Source organism: Podarcis liolepis (genome assembly GCF_965112155.1).
Source record: "Podarcis liolepis genome assembly, chromosome: 10".
Classification (NCBI taxonomy): domain Eukaryota; kingdom Metazoa; phylum Chordata; class Lepidosauria; order Squamata; family Lacertidae; genus Podarcis; species Podarcis liolepis.
The window spans coordinates 25,822,455-25,841,562 of NC_139562.1; the positions used below are offsets into that span (position 1 = coordinate 25,822,455).

Below are 19,108 nucleotides of genomic sequence, written 5' to 3' on the forward strand. Positions count from 1 at the left end.
TGGACAACCTTCAAACATAGCTTTCCCCTGTTACCTAGCTCATATATGTTATTCTGATATCTGAGGACACATTATCAATTGACATGTCTCTTGCTTTCTAGAGAGGCTTGTGAATGAAAATTATAGTTCAAAGATTATGATTTTTTTTCCTCCAGGGCCAGCAACATTTTTCTTTTGTGGTATCTGAATATGGCAAAGTGTAAACCTGTCTATGCTGCCGTGTACATGATGCAAAATATACAATTGCCATTTCATCAGCCCCTGAATGAGTAATTGCTCATGCATCCTGGGAGAAAGAAATCAGCGGCTGCTGAGCACAAACAAGGCACCACAATAATTAGCCATTAGAAGCCTGGGACAGGCTGCCAACTCCGCTTCCGTTATTGGGACCTTGTGCACATATTGTTGTGGATTTTGGCATGGCCACTGGAATTCCTGCGCTCATGACTCAGATAGGTTGTACCTGCACAGAAGCCATTGGGTCGAGCCAACCTTTCGGGATCTGATCTCTGACTATGCCTAGGGCATAGTCTCCTTATTTCCAAACCCAGCTGACAACTGCTGGCAAGAACCCCATGCATGTGAGCAATGCCACCTCTTTCTCTTGTTTTGCTTTTTTCAGTGACAGGTGTTGCTTTCCCTGTGGTAGCCCCTCCTGGCAGAAAAGGCTTTGCCTCTCTTGCATTTCTGCCTGAAAGGCACAGGGTCGCTATCTTGAGGAAAGAAATGTTGGCAACTGTAATAATTAGCCAGGCAAATGCTGACTTTTGGACACATAAACCCGTCCTTAGTGACGGCAAAATTGGGAGATGGGGGAAAGGTGTGTGTGTGTGTGTGTGAGAGAGAGAGAGAGAGAGAGAGAGAGAGAGAGAGAGAACATAAATCGCCGAGAAGGCGCCGGTGGAGGAGCGAAGCGCCCGTGTAGACGGGCCTGGGCCTAGGCTGAAGCGCCTGCGCGCCCCTCCGAGCGGCGGGGGGCGCTGGGGGCCGGCCCGGGGCGGGTTCTCCGGGCGGAGACAGGGCGAGGTGCGTAGGTCGCCACGTCGGCAGGCGCCGAAGGAGCAGCTTCCACAGCAACGCGAGGGGAGCCCGAGTTCGCTCCGCGGTGGGGGAAGACGCTGCTGCTGCTGCCGCCGCCGCCGGAGAGGAGAGGGGCGAGCGGAAGATCCCTTGGCCAGGCGGAGCCGCGAGCGGGCAGGACGGAGGTGAGCCCGAGACGCGGCCTAGTCAGCCACGGAAAGAGAGAGGCGAGGAGGGCTGGGCAAAAGCATCTCTCCCCCCCCCATGGGAGAAAAGAGGGGCGCGACCCCCCTCCACCTCGCCCTACCCTTAAGGGGTCTCCTGTCGCCCTCCACCCGTGGGCTCTGGAGAAGGGGGGGACAAGGCAGGAGGGAAATGGGGGGCACTGAATGACACCCCCCCAAGGGTGGCTTAGGAAGGGGAGCTCGTAACTGAATGGCAGGGTGTAGACAAATGGCCAGAGGGAACCAGTTTTGAACAGGGACGCCCACAGACGCCGCCTCTTTTCCTCCGCTCCCCAAACTGCAGCTTTTCGGGGTACGCGAGGAAAACGGGGGGGGGGGCGCGCGGGGGCAGTCTGGAAAATAAAAGAATGTCCGTTTCGTTCCAAAATAAACAAATGCAGTTGAGTTTTTGCCTTGGAACGGTTGTTCTTTCCTGCTCTGGAAAACGGTTTACAGGGCAGCCCCCCCCACCCTCCAAAACCGTGTTTTCTCCGAATTAAGTCCCGCTGTGTTCAGTGGAGCTGACTCCCCAGGTAAGCGTGCACGGAATAGCAGCAGCCTTAAAAGCTGACCTCCTAAAATGGCCAGATGTAGGTCGTCGTGGAGCAGGAGAACTTGGGATGCGTTTTGTGTGAGAGGGGAATCTGTGCAAAGTATCAGAAGCTCCCAGTCTTGTCTTTGCATGTAGACATTTGCCATATATGATGTCCACCAGCCTTCCCTAGAGAGCCTGTTTGTGCAGTTCTGTTTACAGCTTGAATGGAGCGCGGGGGAGGGGTGGCGGGGGATTTGAGGAAAGACATTAATTCACAGTAGAATTTGCTTCTGAGTGCAGATGGCATGAGAATCTGTAAATGGAGGAGGGGGTGGTGGTGTGGTGGTGGTTGTGGCAGGGGGGGAGAAGGCGGGGGTTTCCTGCTGTTCTGGCAGGAGACTTTGAGCACCTTCTCTATTAGAAAGGAGCACCGTGTTCAACGTGGAAGAGCCCTTTAGAGGGCGGGCAAAAGAATCCAGGCAGCAGCACGTCAACAGCTGCATGGTTCCAGGTTACATCTCTCTCTCTCTCCTGCCACGTCACTGCTGATATAGATCCGTGATTTTTTCCTTGTGTCTTCAGGGTTCCCATTTAAAGCTTCCTGCAGCAGAAAGTAGTAATGCTCCCAATCTGCCATTTACAGGCCTGTTCTCAGCTTGTTTTTCTGCTTCTTTCTCTCCCAAGACTCCTTTGACTTGATGTACCTAATGCTATTCCTGAAAGTTTCTGCTCCATAAACCTTTAGTGCTAGATGCCTGGCCAGGCTTATTAAACTGCCTAACCATTCATGCAAGGCTCCATTTGTGTGACTCCCAGACCTAGAGAAGATTGATAGGGGACATGATCTTCAAATATCTGAAGGGCTGTCCCATAGACTGGAAAACAAAGATTTTACCTGCCTTCAGGGACAGCACAGCACAAGCTCTAATTGGCTTAAATACTGGAAGGTAGATTTTGGTGGAAAATTAGAGGAAACTTAATGATGTTAAGAGTGGTTTCACAATGAAACAAATCACTCAGAAACATGATGGACTCCCTTTCTTTGGAACTATTCAAGCCCTCTAGACAGCCATTTGCTGAGGATTCTCTGATGGTGGATTTCCTGCATGAAGCAGGTATTTGGACTAGATAGCCACATCTTACTCTATGATTATCTCACCATCTGGATAATGCCCTTAGAATCATAGAATTCTAGAGTCGGATTGCACTCTGAGGGTCAGCTAACCCAACCCCTGCAATGCAAGAATCTCAACACACAATCCCTCATCCAATTTGAAACCATACTGGACCCTGCTTAGTTTGCAAGTGTGCTAGCAATTATATGTCTGCACCACTAGGAGATGCTTACTTCAGCTTTTGCTATTCTAAACCCAGAATAGGCAAGCTTTATTCTCCAGAAGGCTGTGGGATAGAGAGCGGCTGGAAGTACATTCTGTTGCTCAACACCCCACACAGTGCTTTATTATAAAGTCTGAGTAACTATTAGCCAAAGCGTTTCTTTGGGGGAAAGTGAGTAGAACTATGGAAATTTTTAATAATACATGTAATTTCTTTGGGTAGAATTCAATGGAGAATTGAGGTGGTGGTGATTTGGCCAGCAGATTCCCCAGTTAGCAATAATTGCTAAACCACATTCTTCTAGACGGTTGCTATTTTCAGGTGTGATTCAGTCACATAACTGCACATTCAGGTTGCACAATTATAGTTGATTTGACTTTCTTGCCTAACAATCCCACTTATTCGACTTTTTGTGACAAGGGAAGTGATGGGAAAACCACAATTCTCTCTCTCCCCCCCCCCCCCCCATTTGCTTTTCTTCCATTCCTTCTTTTCTGGGACACCAAAGTACATCATACACTTCAATGGTTCTACAACCTCCCTTTTCTCTTGATTTTCCTGGCATGTGGGGAGGCTGAGTACTACTAACTGAACTCCCTGTGCTTCCCCATAGTTAAGCAGCTTGATAGATGCCCACAGAGATAGAGTGTAGGAACTTGTTTATTAAAGCAGTACATTTTAAATTATGGCTAAATGGAAAACTTGCTCTGGGGCATCCTGATTCGCCTTTCTTAGCAGTTCAAAGCTTTGCATTAATTATAGTTCTTTAAAAACCACATAAATAACTTGCATTTCTTCAGGCCATTGTGTGCTGCAGCTGAGATTTAATTGACATTCTGAGAAGTCTATTGTACAGTATATAAATGTTAATAAGCATGTTACTTTCCTAGGTTTTCATATAGGAAACCACAGTAGGACTTTTGAATACAGAAACAGTTGGTAAGTCTTGGTTTTTATATATATTTAGTTTTAAGTAATTTATTTTTTTTAAAAAAATAATTTTTATTAACCGACAAATCAAATCACATCACATAAATTCGGAATTACAAAGCCGAATTTTAAATTTTTGTTGAGGGGACCCATATTTCAAGTTCCGAGGGGGAATTCCGATCATCTTCTTGCTGCTGCGTTAATATCCACAAATCTGTCCAAATAATATTCATAATTCTATCCAGTCTTATCTTGCTGTTTCTATTTAGTTTTAAGTAATTGTAGGTGTACCGTAAATAGACACTGAGAAACCTAAATGGGGGCAGAGGGGATCAAGAGAGTACAGTCATACCTCGGGTTGAATATGCTTCATGTTGAGCGCGTTCGAGTTGCGCTCTGCGGCAACCCGGAAGTAACGGAGCGGGTTACTTCCGGGTTTCGCCGCATGTGCAGACGCTCAAAATGACATCACATGCATGCGCAGAAGCGGCAAAAAGTGACACGTGCATGCGCAGACGTGCCATCGCTAGTTACCTTTGCTTCTGGATGCAAACAGGGCTCCGGAACGGATCCCATTCGCATCCCAAGGTATCACTGTATTTGCCAATGACAGATGCCACCTAACTTTGCAGGAAAGCATTGGAGACGGGCGATTCTGACCTCGCTTCTGCATTTGCCACCACCAGCCCCCAAAACATGGCCTGCTGCAAGGTTGCAAATGTGCACTTCTCTCAGCTGTTGGATAATATCCCATCAGTATAGGAAAATGCAAGGGCAGAAGAGTAAAGCTATGTAGGAAGTCCAGGGAGGAAGGCAAAGGCAGGGAATGTTCATAAAGGTGCAAGTCCATTCCAAACATTGACATAGAATTAATGTTATGCATTTCGTGTAGAATGTGGTCTTGTATTCAGCTGAATATTTGCAGGGAGGCAGTTTGCAGTGTAGTGACAATACATCAATCCTGATTTCTTAATTTATTTCAGAATACTCTACTAATTAACCCGGTCAAAATAGTTTGTTATGCATATTGTTGTGTTCACCTTACCTGTAAATAGGAAGAAAAGTACCCCACTGCAAACATTTAAGATACTGAAAAATCACTCATAAAACAATGGTTGTTGTATAAACCATATACTGTGGATGAGGAAAGGAACTGAGGATGGCTTGCCTCAGGTTGCATCTGGTGTAGGGATGATGCTCTCCAGATGTTGCTGGACTACAACTCCCAATTCCCATCATTGGCTACACTGGCAGAGCTCACAGGAGAGTGAATTCTAACATCTGGACGGCTGCAGATTCCCCACCCCAGATCTTTTGTCATGGCAGAGGCAAGATTTGAACCAGGAACTCTCTGGCTCACAGCTTGGGCTCTTAGCCTATACACTATACAAACGGAGGACCTATTTACACATTTTTACTATATCAATATTGGGGAAATTGTTTTCAGTAAAATAACTGAGAGACAGATTTTGTATGGGATACCACTTCATGTCAGAAATGCCATTAAATCTGCTTTTATACTATCACACATGATGGATGGACACACATCTACTTACGGTGAAAGTCCCAGTAGATGGCAGAGTTCCCTGAAAAAATGGGCTTATGCACATTTGTTGCATATGGTGATGTGTAGACAGGCAACATGCAGCTTTCCACAGGAAGGGCCATGAAGGACACATGTGCAGCAGCTCCAAAATGTTTATATTTTAAGCTTTTGGTGCAACCTTCCACCTTGTGCCTATACACTGATAGAAACTTGGATGATTGCAGGAGCCTTGACTCTTTTAGTATATGGTTCATTTGGCACCCCCCAGAATAAGTATGAATCTACAAAATTTGTGTGTGTATGTGTTTTTACAATTTAGCGTCTGTCATTTCAGTTGAAATCTGAAGTTGCACAATAACAGCAAGGGCACACATATTTATGTGTATCATCCATTAAAATGCTTGTCTTCCTCCTTTGGGTGGTTCTCAAAGATGTGGATACTTGTTTGTTAAACGTATATGATTTAAAGAATAGCCAGTGAAGTGTTGCTTCACTTGAAAAAGCACTCCAGAATGTTTTTGACATATTTTTTTATAAGGACACACCAACCTTTCTTTTACTTCTGGAAATTTCTTATATTATTAATCTCACTGGATACGTGCTGTTTTTGTATCTGTTGATTTGACCAGTGTTTATAATTGTAGACTGCTGTTTAATAATAAGGGGAAACGAGGAGAGAACTTGTGCTGGTCATCTTGAAGCTACACAGCAAGGCGTTAAATAGGTATGTACAGTACATTATATGTGGTGTAAAATATTTATATTTAATACTACTTGTTTAATTCTAGTGCTGCATAATGCTTCTTAAACAAACGTAGTGTACTTGACACTTATCTACGTGTTAGCTGCTTAATTTTGGTAATTTAATTATTTTTGTCCTGCATTTCTTCTAAAAGCCTAAAACGGAATGTTCAGTTCTGCTTAAATGATAAAAATTCGTCATTGACTTTGGGAAGTGAATTACAGATACGATGAGAATAATAAACCCTGTTATTCAGCGCTGAATATGTACACTTCTAAAATGTGTGCTACTTCCAAAATAGCAACTTTCAAAGAAGCTTTTTAGTACTACAGTGGTACCTCGGGTTACATACGCTTCAGGTTACAAACTCCGCTAACCCAGAAATAGTACCTCGGGTTAAGAACTTTGCTTCAGGATGAGAACAGAAATCGTGCTTTAGCGGTGCGGCGGCAGCGGGAGGCCCCATTAGCTAAAGTGGTGCTTCAGGTTAAGAAGTTTCAGGTTAAGAACGGACCTCCAGAACGAATTAAGTACTTAACCCGAGGTACCACTGTACTGTATTCTAAAGACAGGAAATGGAGATTAATGCTATAGCCAATTAAAACTGTAAGAGATATGTGGCTGGAATGTGGCCAATACAGTAGTGTTAATACCACATCTCTTGGCAAAACTGTATCTGATCTCATTGACCCTAATTAAGGACTGGGAAATTAATAAGGCAACATGTCCTGCATGGCATTATTGAACTAACTCTGTTAGATGGTATTACTTGGCTGCCTTCCTTTTAAATGCTTCCGACTGGTAACCTTGTATGGTATGAGGGGGAGGCGTCTGACACCTTTATTTTAAACTTACTTAATTGGAATTAAGACCTACTGACTTCCGCAGAACTTGTCTTAGCAGATATATTTAGCATCATGGTATAGTTCTGATCTCTCTCACACACATTTAACTGTATGTTTCACATTAAAATAACAAGCAGCCATTTAAAAACTAGATAACTTAAAATGTGTCCCTTTTAATTAATTAAAGTCAACAAAATTTATATACCACTTACCGGTAATTGTAAATAAAACCTCTAATAATATTTATTTGTTAAAATTGTCAATAAAAATCAAAGTTAAAAAATCAAAATATGACTAAAACCCTCATTTAAAAATATACATTATAAGTTAAAATTACAGATTAAAATACATGTCTGGGTAGGCTCACCTAACAAAAAGGTTTTTAGCAGGTTCTGAAAGGAATACAGCACCTGCCTGATGTCAGTGGGAAGGAAATTTCAGAGTGTGGGAGTTGCCATGCCAAAATATTTTCTCCTTACAAGTGCAGAATGTATATTATTCCACAGATCAGAGTGGTTGAATGGGCATGTATGGGGTAAGGTCATCCTTTGAGTAAACTGCTACTAAGCTGTTAACACCTTGAACTTGGTCCAGTAACAATTCTGCATCTGGCGCAGACATCTGAGCAGGAATGTTATATATTCACAGGATCTCATTTCATCAGCAGTTGATAAATATTTGCACTTGCGGATGAGCTTGTCCTGGTGATTTTAATATTAATAGCCCATCAAAGTCCAAAAGTCAGTTCATTCATTAGTTCAGCATTTTTTAAAGGGCTGCAATGTAATCTACTACAATGGCATGCCACTAAATAAACTTCTTTCGTTTTTGCATTTTCTAATTGTTCAATATCCATGCAACCTCAACTCTTCACTATTTATTGAAAAACTATATAAATGGTTGGAATTAAGAACTGTGAGGTTCTGCTAGCGTCCAGGAGTCCATAACTTTTGCTGGGCTTGGTAACATTCATTGTATTTGGTTGCCAGCAAGACTGCCTTCTGTGTCCCTTTTGCACCCACTGCCTTCTGAGTGGACTTTACAGGGGAAGAGTAGCAGGAGCTGTGTGTATAGGAAACCCTTTCCCTCAAACCCATGACCCTGAAGATATGTTCAAGCACAGGGCATCCTATTACCTATTTGAAAAACATGCACTTTGCCTCCAGTGGCTGCCAATGTGTTTTGTTTTGGGGTGTTTTTTGTTTTGTTTTGAAAGCTTGCCATTGGAGTTTACCAGACGTTTTCAATTCTTGACTGTTCAAATCAAATTTATTGTTGCCCCGATAACCATATTTGAGGATCCCTGCCAATGTGGCTACCCACTGGATTTTCTTGCTGAAGAGAGACCTGTTCTCAGCATAATTCTTACATCATTTTTGTGAAGTCGTAGGGAAACATTTATTTATTTATTTATTTATTTATTTATTTATTTATTTATTTATTTATTTATTTATTTAAAAGCATTTCTAGACCATTTAAAATTTTAAATCTCCAAGTGAACAAAAATACACAAGAGCCCCCAGTAAAATAGTATCATAAATGCAAAACTCTAGTAAGGGCCCAATATTATTGGTCAGGGAAAGACTAAGCAAAAAAGTTTTATCATTACAAGATGCCTGAAGCAACTGATGGGAGATGTTTCATGTATGGTAGAACCTTTCTCCATGAACTAAAAAAATCAGCTTGCTGAACAGGAGATCTTGAATAGGGTGCCAATATCTGGGTTTGAGATAGACTTGTCTGAATGAATACAGTGGTACCTCGGGTTAAGATATTAATTCGTTCTGGAGGTCCATTCTGAACCTGAAACTGTTCTTAACCTGAGGTACCACTTTACCTAATGGGGCCTCCCGCTGCTGCTGTGCCGCCGCCGTACGATTTCTGTTCTCATCCTGAAGCAAAGTTCTTAACCCGAGGTACTATTTCTGGGTTAGTGGGGTCCGTAACCTGAAGCATCTGTAACCTGAGGTACCACTGTATTGCCTAATCTGTAGTAAGGAAGGCTGACTCTTCAATTTGTGAAGTATAATTTGTGCAGTATAATTCTTGGCAGTAAAGTACTGTTGTTAGAAAGTGAGATAAAGTTGCCTGTTCCTCAAGTATGGAGCTATTCTTGCAGTTTTGTGCTCTTCGAATGGCTGCTCGTGGTAGCTTTTTTATACTGATTCAGTATATCATGTATTCTTTATTCCATTCAGTTTTGTTTTTGTTTGTTTTTTAAACCAATGCAGGCTGGATTGGCAGGTTTGTGCTTAACAATGTGAAAACTGCCATTGCTGGCTCTTGAATATCAGATTGTAGCACTCATATAATGTCATTATATTGGATTGGCATGGCAGTTGGTACAACCCAACTGGCTGTTGTAGCAAGTATTAGGATTAGGCTGTACATGTTCTTTCCTATTTTAAAGGGAGGTGAGTGAAAGATTGACTTGTGCCTATATTGTAAATGAGAACTCGGTGGTTGTTTTTCTCCCACAGGCAATAATGAACCAAACAGACAGAAATGAACAAGATGTTCCTGCATATCTTAATGAGGAGCCACCAGAAGGTAAATTTCAATAACAAGTTTACCATGGTTCTGTCAGCTTCAAGGTTTCGGCTACTACCCTGTTTGTCCCTGTGTTTCCTGGGTGTAAGTGCCATTGAATCCAGTGAGACTTACTTATCAGTAAACTTGTAAAAAAGAAGAAATATTTGTATGTTACAGTGCTGAAGGATTTCATCAAGCCTACTTCAGAAAATGATTGCTCTTAGTGCTGAGGAGCCGAGCAATGCAATGTGGGGGCTGAAATGTAGTCCATCTATTCATTATTAATCAGTTATTTACTAAATTGTGAATAAGTTTCCCTCTCATGAACTTATTTCAGATTCAAGACTATAGCTGACTCTGCAAAGAAAATCACAAAAAAATATTTTTTGATTAGTTTAAAATTGTGTTTGCCCATGCTCACACAGTGTGCTTCACAGCTGAGGAGGCATTAGGTTTTTAACAACCAGGTCCAATTCTTAGCATCTTACCTTCCCTGGCATATTCTTTTTGGTAAATTCTGCAAACCTTTGTTTCCCAAAACACTGCTGATTCCTCCCTATGTATGGATGGTGTTGTTTTGGCTGCATAAGGATCCACATTCAGAGAATGAGATGCTGTTAGTGTATAGGACAGCACAGAAGCTGTACATGCTTATATGCCAATAAATCCTCTTTTATTTCTTGCATACCTTGGCCTGTTGGTTTCACTTACGTTCCTGAATTTCTATTTTAGGCTGCGTATGTCTTGCTATTACCAGCTTATTGGTTTAAATGAAATTTAGGAATTTGTTTCTTGCATAGTTTGTCATATCCAATAGGCATGAGTTTCACAGTGGTCAATTCCATTTTATTTCATGGACTTGTGTGCTTCATAGCATGTGGTTCAGAAATTCAGATAACTTAGACACTTTTCACATAGAGAACTAATCTTATAAAAACTGAAATTCACAGGCTTCTGAAATGAGTGATCACCTAACTGATCTGTCAACCACTCTTAGGTTTTCTCCTGTCTCCTCTGCAGTACTTAGATACACAATCAGGTTTAAGTGGTTGTTAATACTGGACTGTGCAGTTCTTGAGCATACTTTTGACTTTAGTCACTCTCAGTAGCAACAGTTGAGTAATGCCTATCATCACCATCATCATCTTCATCATCATCATCATATAACAAGGGTGTGGAAAGAAGTATCTCTCATTTCTTAGTGATTATTTTAGAGCTTACAGTCATTGTGTTGGCATGATGGTAGCTGTGTTCTCTGTACTACATGGACAAGCAGCCATCAGCATGGGAGTTGACAGTAGAAGTGAGACTTGTGGGTGCTCTAGAGAGCCAGTAATCTACAAAATGTTATGTCTGGAAGCACCTGATTTTTCTACTGCTCTGAACCTGTTTAAGTCTGGTAAAACAAGAAAAAAATGGTGTTAATTCAGAGCTATTCAGAAGCAATTCCCATTGAGTTCAGTGGAATTTACTCCCAAGTAAGTGTGTAAAGGATTCTAGCCTATTCATTTCTAACATGGCATGCAGAGTTTGGCACTTAGGAGGTGTATCCAACATTAACCATTAACACAGAGCAGATCCTTTAAGGCAGGCGTGGTCAAATGTGGCCCTCCAGCTGTTTTGGGACTACAATTCCCATCATCCCTGACCACTGGTCCTGTTAGCTAGGGATGATGGGAGTTGTAGTCCCAAAACAGCTGGAGGGCCAAGTTTGGCCATCTCTGTTTTAAGGGTTGGGTATATGAGCTACTTCCCAGTGGGGAACTGGCATGCACATCTGGAAGAAGCCTGGAAATGACATTGAGGCATTAAAAATAAGGAAACATCCTGGCTCCTGATTATCTGAGGGAATGTTCCATCCTTACTATATTTTGAAAGGCAGGACAAAACCTTTCTTTTCCAAAGAGAATTATGAAAATGGTTAAACTCTAGTTCTTCCCAAAGCATACACAATATGCAAGCAAATCATAACCAAAGGTTGCAGGATTCCTTAGAGAGGAAATCAAGGACGAGGCCATTTGTAAAAGTAGGTTTGGGTTAGACAGAATCTTCCATGTGCTCCTGAAAGGTTCTGAGACTCTGGAAATTTGTGTTATCCCCCCCCCCCAAAAAATAAGCACTGCTCCAGTTTATTTACAAGACTGAAGTCAAGAGACAACACCTTGATAAAGGAAAAAGTGGTGCAAGTTTAACAATTACGCAAAATATTTTAATATCTTTTTTGAAAATGTTATCCTTTTTAAAAAAAACTTGCAATGGCTTCTTCCAACAGCCATCCCATAGAATGCTTATAGTCCATGTGGTATATGTCATGGTAGAAGGATCTGGAATTGTTTGTCTTAAAAACATTAAAATATGATTTGAACATTTTACTATCTCTCTCCTTCTCAGATTCATTAAAAGATCATCCACAGCAGCAGCCCGGCATGCTTTCTCGTGTGACTGGTGGCCTCTTCAGCATAACAAAGGGAGCTGTTGGTGCCACAATTGGTGGTGTAGCATGGATAGGAGGGAAAAGCCTAGAAATGACCAAAACAGCAGTAACAGCCGTGCCTTCCATGGGAGTAGGATTGGTAAAAGGAAGTGTTTCTGCTGTGACAGGAGGTGTTTCAGCTGTAGGATCTGCTATCACAAGCAAAGTGCCTTTAACAGGGAAGAAGAAGGATAAGTCTGACTAAAAGAAAGAGCAACTGAGGCCAAGGAAGTTGCTTCTGTGGTTGTGGAATCTGCAGAAATGGACTGCTACAAAACCACAGGTCTTAAGACTCCTATAAAGAGCTGTGTGAATGACTTTCACCTGAAAGGGACAAGAGCTGTGTGATACCCCCAGTGTCTGGAATTTCATTTAAAACGATAGATTTCTTCAAGCACTCATCTGTGAAATGTTACACTTGATGAACATAGAATCAAGTACATGGATCTGAAAGGGTAGCTCACATATGAATATTCACTGTAGATCTTTTTTGCAGTCTTGAACTAAAAATGTGAAAATAATAATGGAGGGGATGACCTAGCAAAAGGTGAAGCACTTTGAAGTCCTGTTGGTCCCAATGGGAGGGGCTAAAGCCTTTGCTTACCTTCCCCTTTAGTATCAGTTGAACATCAAAGTGCTTTAAATATTGGCTAGATCATGTCCTCAGTTGGTAACTTCTACAGTACCATAAATATATTGATGTTCTAGCTGCAAGCCTATGGCGTCTGTATTTTTTTTTATAAAGAATCATTGAACTGCTTAAAGGGTCTTCATATATCTTTGCTTTTTGAACCTATTTTTATACACTCTATAAACTCTGGATGGTGACTGCATTCACTCTGTGTGTGCATGTGTGTGTGTGCGCCTCTATATATATGTAGTTGTGTGGTATACCAATCTAATCATTCATGCCTTACGGTGAAAAACAATCTATTTTTTCTTAGTGACTGGAAGGATTTTGTAATTTCCCTCATTTCAATGCAGTCTGTGAAAGAAGGTTTACTTTTTTAACACTGTTCATACTGACTGAAGAGAAGACTGCTAAATCTCAGGTGTAACTTGCTGGTTTCCAAACCCCCACCTCAAAATGAAAACTCCTTTGTGCTGTTAGTTTGTTTAAACTGAAGTGTATGTCCAAGTTTACAGTCCATACATTACTGGATAACTTCTAGCTTAGAATAAAAACACTTTTTGTGGCTTCTAGTCCAACAATACAAATGATTCTAAAACCCGCTTCTTGAACACTGCCATGAATTCAACAGCAGCTGCTGCTATGCATCATTTGTTTCAGTGCTGCAGATGAAAATGAGTAGAGTCTGTGCAGCAGCCGTGGTTGATGGGTTAGACAATACCATTTTCACTACGAAAACATAGACCTTCCTAGAATTTGCACCTCAGTAGGTAGTTTTGCTGAAAATGGGGCGGGGGGGGGATGATGACAAAATAGCACTGAAGACTGGCAATGATAAAATCCAAGTGATTAAAAATAACTAGGTGACTTGTATAGAAATTAATTTAACACATACATTTTCAAGGTTTCCTGAGCAACATGTAGATTTATCATTTGTTCTCTTGCTCCTAATTCATAATCCATTAACTCCAAAGTAGCCCTCAAATTAGTGGACTGTAATGCGGGTTAATGGGGTTCATGCCTTGCAAATTTCATTTGGAAACTCTTCAGCGTGTTCTTGTTGACTTTGTAGTGTTTTTGGTAGTATAAAGATGGCTGAAGTACACATGAAAATTCTGTATGCTGCATTTCCTAAAATGTATGTGTTAAAATCAAGAAAAAGCTAAGCACCTGAGCTTCATTGATTCTAATTCTAAACAGTAGATTAATGTTTTTCATTTTTGTTTTGTTTTGCTGACAGCCAAAAGCCATTGTTTGTCAAAAATCACTTATTCTAGTGTCTAGAATTTTGTGCATTAAACAAAATGATCCAGCTGTTGCTATCTATTTCAGCTGCCAAGGGAAATGACAGTAGCTTAAGTGGTAGAACACATGCTCTGCCTGCAGGTTTAACCCTGATTTCTCTTGCTAAAAAAATAAATTATGTAGCAAGGCTGGGAAACATCTGTACTCAAGACCATGGGGGGAGCTGTTGCCAGTCAGAGAAGACAATGCTGGAACAATGATAAGGCAGCTTCATAATATTTTACTTAAAATATTTCTATACATCAAACTTTTGTAAAGGGTGAGAGAACAGAATTCTTCAAACCCAGAATGTGATACATCAAACCATCCCAACATAAGGATTTTATCACCGCTACTCTCTGAATAAGTGTTTTTTGGGGAGCTGAATTAAGCAAAAGACTGTAAGAAGGCCATGGCTATATGAGAGCTTAAAAGGAGCTCTTCATCTGGGATACCTTGACTAGCATGATTGCAGATATTGAAAAATTTCAGTTTACTGCTCCATGCTGTTCAACCACACTCTAACAAAGATTCCTAAAAGCATTTATTAAAGCAGAAACATCCAATTCCTTTTTGTTAAGGATCTTTGTAAAAAAAACATTCTGAGTGTCTTCCAGATGTTTGACTTTTAATTGGTTTGTATGTGGATATTATTTTTAGAATGAGTAGCCAGACTGAAACAAAGCGATAGAACAGAGAAATATTTAGACATGATGCTGTAGAAATTAATTGCCATTCAAGGTAGCAACCCTCCACTGAGGGTCTTAAACTGTAAATGAAATATTGTGATCACAGTGTTGTCTGGTTACATATGCTTAGTCCTACTGGGGATAAAAGAAATGTAACGTGCAAAATTGATATGGCTGATTTTAAAAGCATCCTCGCTGATCCAAGCTTACTTAGTTCTCTCTGTTACTGAGTGCCTGCCACAACAACTAGTGCCCCTGCTTATTTTGTGTGCTCAATTATAAAAGCTTTCAAAAAAGTGAAAACCCAGGCTGGTTGTTGGATAGGAAGAGGAGTGCTTAGAATCCAAAAGACTCCCAGCACTCTTAAGGAGTGTGGCAATCCTAATCATAGGATGTTAAAATTATGCAACTGTGACACGACAGGGCTATTTCCTTAAGGCATTGTTTTGAAAGCTTTTATTTGTCAACTTACTGCAAACTGATACAGAATGACCTGGTGGGTTTATTTTTCTTTTGGTTAGTTTCAGCAACACTGTTAACAGCAGCATCATTCAAGTTAAGTTTCTGATAAGATGGTGTCCAATTTGGTGGAGAAACTTGCAATCCCATTACTCACTGAGTTCCATGTTTAAAAAAAATCATTTAAACTGAAAGAAGTAGGGTGTGAATAAAAGTCCATTTTGAGTATCAATCACATTCAGTGTTCTCCAAGTATAAAAAGTCACCCAAACCTCTTTCATCCCAAACTCCCATGTGGCAGTCTTAAATACATTCCAGAAATTAATCTTCAATGTTTAAAGGAGCAACTGGATTAAATATTGGCCTCTCCTTTTTTTCTTGTATCTTTCCGTAAGTAACTTCAAAATCCTTTTTTGTCCCATTCAGGTATTCTAGAGTTCTGCCTTTTAGACTGTATCCTATGGCATCTAATTTTTTAATCCTATATTGCACTATTTCTGCTGACAGTTCTAACACCGCAGGTGTTTGTTTAATTTGGTCCACAGAAATTCCCACCTTCAATAGCCCCTCCAGTCTTTCTTCCAGAACTGGAACTGAGTAGTAGAGAAGGGCAGGGCATTTAATTATTAGCTCTTTTAATTCTTGATCACTGCATTTGAAGATGTTCTTGGAGAAGAGCAGGCTGTTCTGCATGCTACTAGGGTTAAGCTGAAAAACAAAGCCCTTCAGCTTGGATAGCAGACTCAAAACTTCAAAGTCAGTGAATTTGTTCTTCTGAAAAAACCCCAAATTTTCTTCAACAGCAGCTGAAGAATTTAACAAAATAAATGGGTTTTGACTCAGTAATTTCATCATCCAGTTCTTCATATTCTCCTGTGAACCTCCTAGCCTTATATAGTTACTTTGTAGGGTTTCTATCATATGCTTGTTCTTTGCAACAGGATTATAAAAAATATTTGATGCGCTTGTTAGGAGCCGGCTGATAACCGCATTTTTCAGTCCCAGATCTTTGAAGAACCTAATGTTGGCTTTCTGGTTTTCATAGTTTTTAACTGTAAAAAAGGAGTCTGGGAACCGTTTTATTAATTCAACTAGTTGTTTTTCATTTTGGCAGACTGATAACCACAATTCTCTCTGATAGTGGATATCTGTAGGGCTACAAAGAATTGCCTCAGGACAACGTTCAAAAATATATGCCACAGAACTCTTGTCCGCTCCCATTTCTTGCAAAATCTTAGCTGTTTCCTTGACATGCGTCACCTCTTTTGAGAGCACCCATGGCTTTAGCCTACGGATCTTCTTGATATCCACAGATAACTCATAGAGGCTTTGTACAGTGGCCTTGTTCTCTCCAGCAGCGACATCAGATGTATATCGAAAATGCAGTAAAAAGTTTCTGTTTTGTCTTTGATTCCATAAGGCTGAAAGAGCTGGCAACAGCAGGCGAGGCTGAGATCGCATAAATAGATTTGGAGCAACGTGGGTCATTTCAGTTTGTGATTTAGCACTACGTCTGAGAAGGCCTGAAAGAATGAAAGCATTTGAGATCATATTAATGGTGTGCCTGTTCAACTTTTTTTTTTGGGTGGGGGGGGGGGAGAACAAGAAAACAATCTTTTCCCCACTTAGGGGATTTCTGCTCCTGTTTAACAACAATCTTTCCAGGCTGTAATTATGCTCCACTCTGTGGCAGCTGCATTCAAATATTCATATTTAAATAATGGGCATGCTGTGAAGTACTTTGCACCTTCAGTCTCAGTCAGATATAAATGATAAACGACTGTTAATCTGTAGCAGAATTTATGTTAGTAGGTCAACAGAAACTTGCAATGCAAGAGGCTGGGTGCCTGTTGCTACACCTCCTGAGACCTAAAATAAAACCGCACGCTTTAACTGCCGGAGGAATTGATCAAGAGGACTAAGGAATGGATGGGAAAGCACAACAACCTGCTACATCTGTATTGTTAAAGTAAGTGCACCAGTCACCTTCACACACCCATGACAGTTAAATCTATCTATTTTTTAAAGGTCCCATTTCACAACCTTACTCTCGCCTATTTTGCGAGGCCTCTCTTTTTTCACCATCACAGAAGCAGGTCGCACTATGCTTGTGGCAAAACTTTAAAAGAGCTTCAGTCCCTTGAAGTACCATGGAGGTAGACATGTTACTGAAAAACCCTCCCCACAGAGGCTCCCCTATTGTACAACTTTTGTTATATGCTGAAGACGCACCTCTTTTTTATATTGATAGGAGTTTTTTTGGGGGGGGGGTCAGTCTGGATGATGCCCCTCTAACCCTTGAGATCCTGGATCTGTGCAAGCTTGCCAAACCAGTTCCTTTATCTTTAATGGCTAGCCATTTCAGCACCGCAATCAGGACAACCAAATAAGTTACCCTGCTTGGAAATTGGGGTGGCATGTATCAATATATTTAGGACGCATTCCAGTTGTGTCTGCTATGGGAGGAATGCTAAAATCGGGTTGTAAAGTCCGCTTATTTATTTCATTATTTTAAGGTTGGCCTAAGCAGGACCGGATTTAGGTTTGATGAGGTCCTAAGCTACTGAAGGTAATGGGGCCCTTTATATGTCCAGCTGTCCTTTGTCAACAACAAATTGTTGCTGTTTTTTGTGTTGAATATATGCTATATGCTAATTTATGGACCTAATAGGTATGCAAAGCCATTTACACATAACAAAATATGTATTTTATCAAAGTAATTGTTGAACTGAAATGCAATTAAGAAGAATATTAATAGTAAAATAATTATTAAGCCCTAACTTTAAATGATTGGGGGCCCATTACTTACATCACAGGAGCCTACACAACACTAAACACTGTTGCTGTATGTAGGTTTTATTTTATTTGTTTTTTTTTGTCTTATATTTTGGAAATGTACATTCTGGGGTTTTTCCATTTTGGGGGACCCCCCAAGAGATTGGAGCCCTAAGCTATAGCTTGTTTAGCTGATACGTAAATCCGGCACTGAACTGGTGGCCAGGTGTGTGCCAAACATCGGACTGTCCCTTCCAGCGAGAGATACTTACTAGGTCGGAGCTCAACCCACACACCGCCCTTGCTGGGTGACCGTCTGTTTCCCTTCCGTAAAGCTGCTGCGGCCGGGCTTTGCTGCTGTCTCCGCCATTCCCTCCAGACCAGGCCTCGGCGATCCCTTGGGCGCTTGACCTTGCACTGCCCCGTCCGGGATCCCCATCCTCAGTGCAGACCCCGCGCATGCGGCAGCTCCTCCGGGCCTAAAGCGCGAGGGGAGATCCGGAAGCGCAGCAAAGGAGCGTCCATATTTCCACCAATGGAGAGGCGGCAGTAACAGCCACCCGGGCACGCTTCTTGGCCATACCATTCATTGTGCGAGGCAGAGGGAGGGGTGTAATGCTGGCGGAGCGAACCATTTCCACTTTTGCAACTCGGGTTGGTGACAAGCCAGAGGAGTGATTTGAAACGGATTTGTTGATGTTGTGATTTTTTTTAAAGGAAAAATAAGCACAAGACGAACACACTGTTCCCTGCAACCACCACTTTTCCATAATAACCGCAAAGGACAGAAACACTTACTTGCAAAAGAGTGGGAGAAACTGAGATACTTATTCACAGCATACATTTTTAAAGCACATTTCTACCACTTTTAACACTCATGGCTTTCCCCCAAGGAGTCCTGGGAACTGTAGTGTACGTAATGCCCAGCACCCTCAAAAAGCTACCGTTCCCAGGACTCTTCCGGGAGACCTATTCAAGTGAGCGTTGGCATGGACTGACATTTATTCAGCAGCAAGTTTTGAAATTTTAAATGGTGCAAAGTGGACAATGGCTTCACTTGGACCGGTTAATTGATGAAACTCCCT

The 19,108-nt window shown here is 41.4% G+C and overlaps 2 protein-coding genes across 5 annotated transcripts; one reads left to right on the top strand and one right to left on the bottom strand.

Moving 5' to 3' along the window:
• The first annotated feature begins 984 nt into the window (after window positions 1–984).
• Window positions 985–13,403, top strand: TMEM263 (transmembrane protein 263). Of its 4 annotated transcripts, none has more exons than XM_083462452.1 (5): window positions 985–1,205; window positions 4,008–4,056; window positions 6,223–6,317; window positions 9,661–9,730; window positions 12,104–13,403. In XM_083462452.1, the coding sequence occupies exons 4-5, from the start codon at window positions 9,667–9,669 to the stop codon at window positions 12,388–12,390; spliced, it is 351 nt and encodes a 116-aa protein (XP_083318578.1). In that variant the 5' UTR covers window positions 985–1,205; window positions 4,008–4,056; window positions 6,223–6,317; window positions 9,661–9,666; the 3' UTR covers window positions 12,391–13,403. The 4 variants fall into 4 exon arrangements, with proteins under 4 accessions (XP_083318578.1, XP_083318576.1, XP_083318579.1 ...); XM_083462450.1 differs by having other exon boundaries at window positions 986–1,205; window positions 6,238–6,317; XM_083462453.1 differs by lacking the exon at window positions 985–1,205 and adding an exon at window positions 1,455–1,777.
• Window positions 13,404–15,230: 1,827 nt separating this feature from the next.
• MTERF2 (mitochondrial transcription termination factor 2) lies at window positions 15,231–18,575 on the bottom strand. The gene is made up of 2 exons (XM_083462449.1): window positions 18,296–18,575; window positions 15,231–16,771 (listed from the first exon to the last, which is right to left on the bottom strand). Exon 2 carries the CDS (start codon window positions 16,734–16,736, stop codon window positions 15,570–15,572), a length of 1,167 nt encoding a protein of 388 aa, XP_083318575.1. The 5' UTR covers window positions 16,737–16,771; window positions 18,296–18,575; the 3' UTR covers window positions 15,231–15,569.
• Window positions 18,576–19,108: the final 533 nt, after the last annotated feature.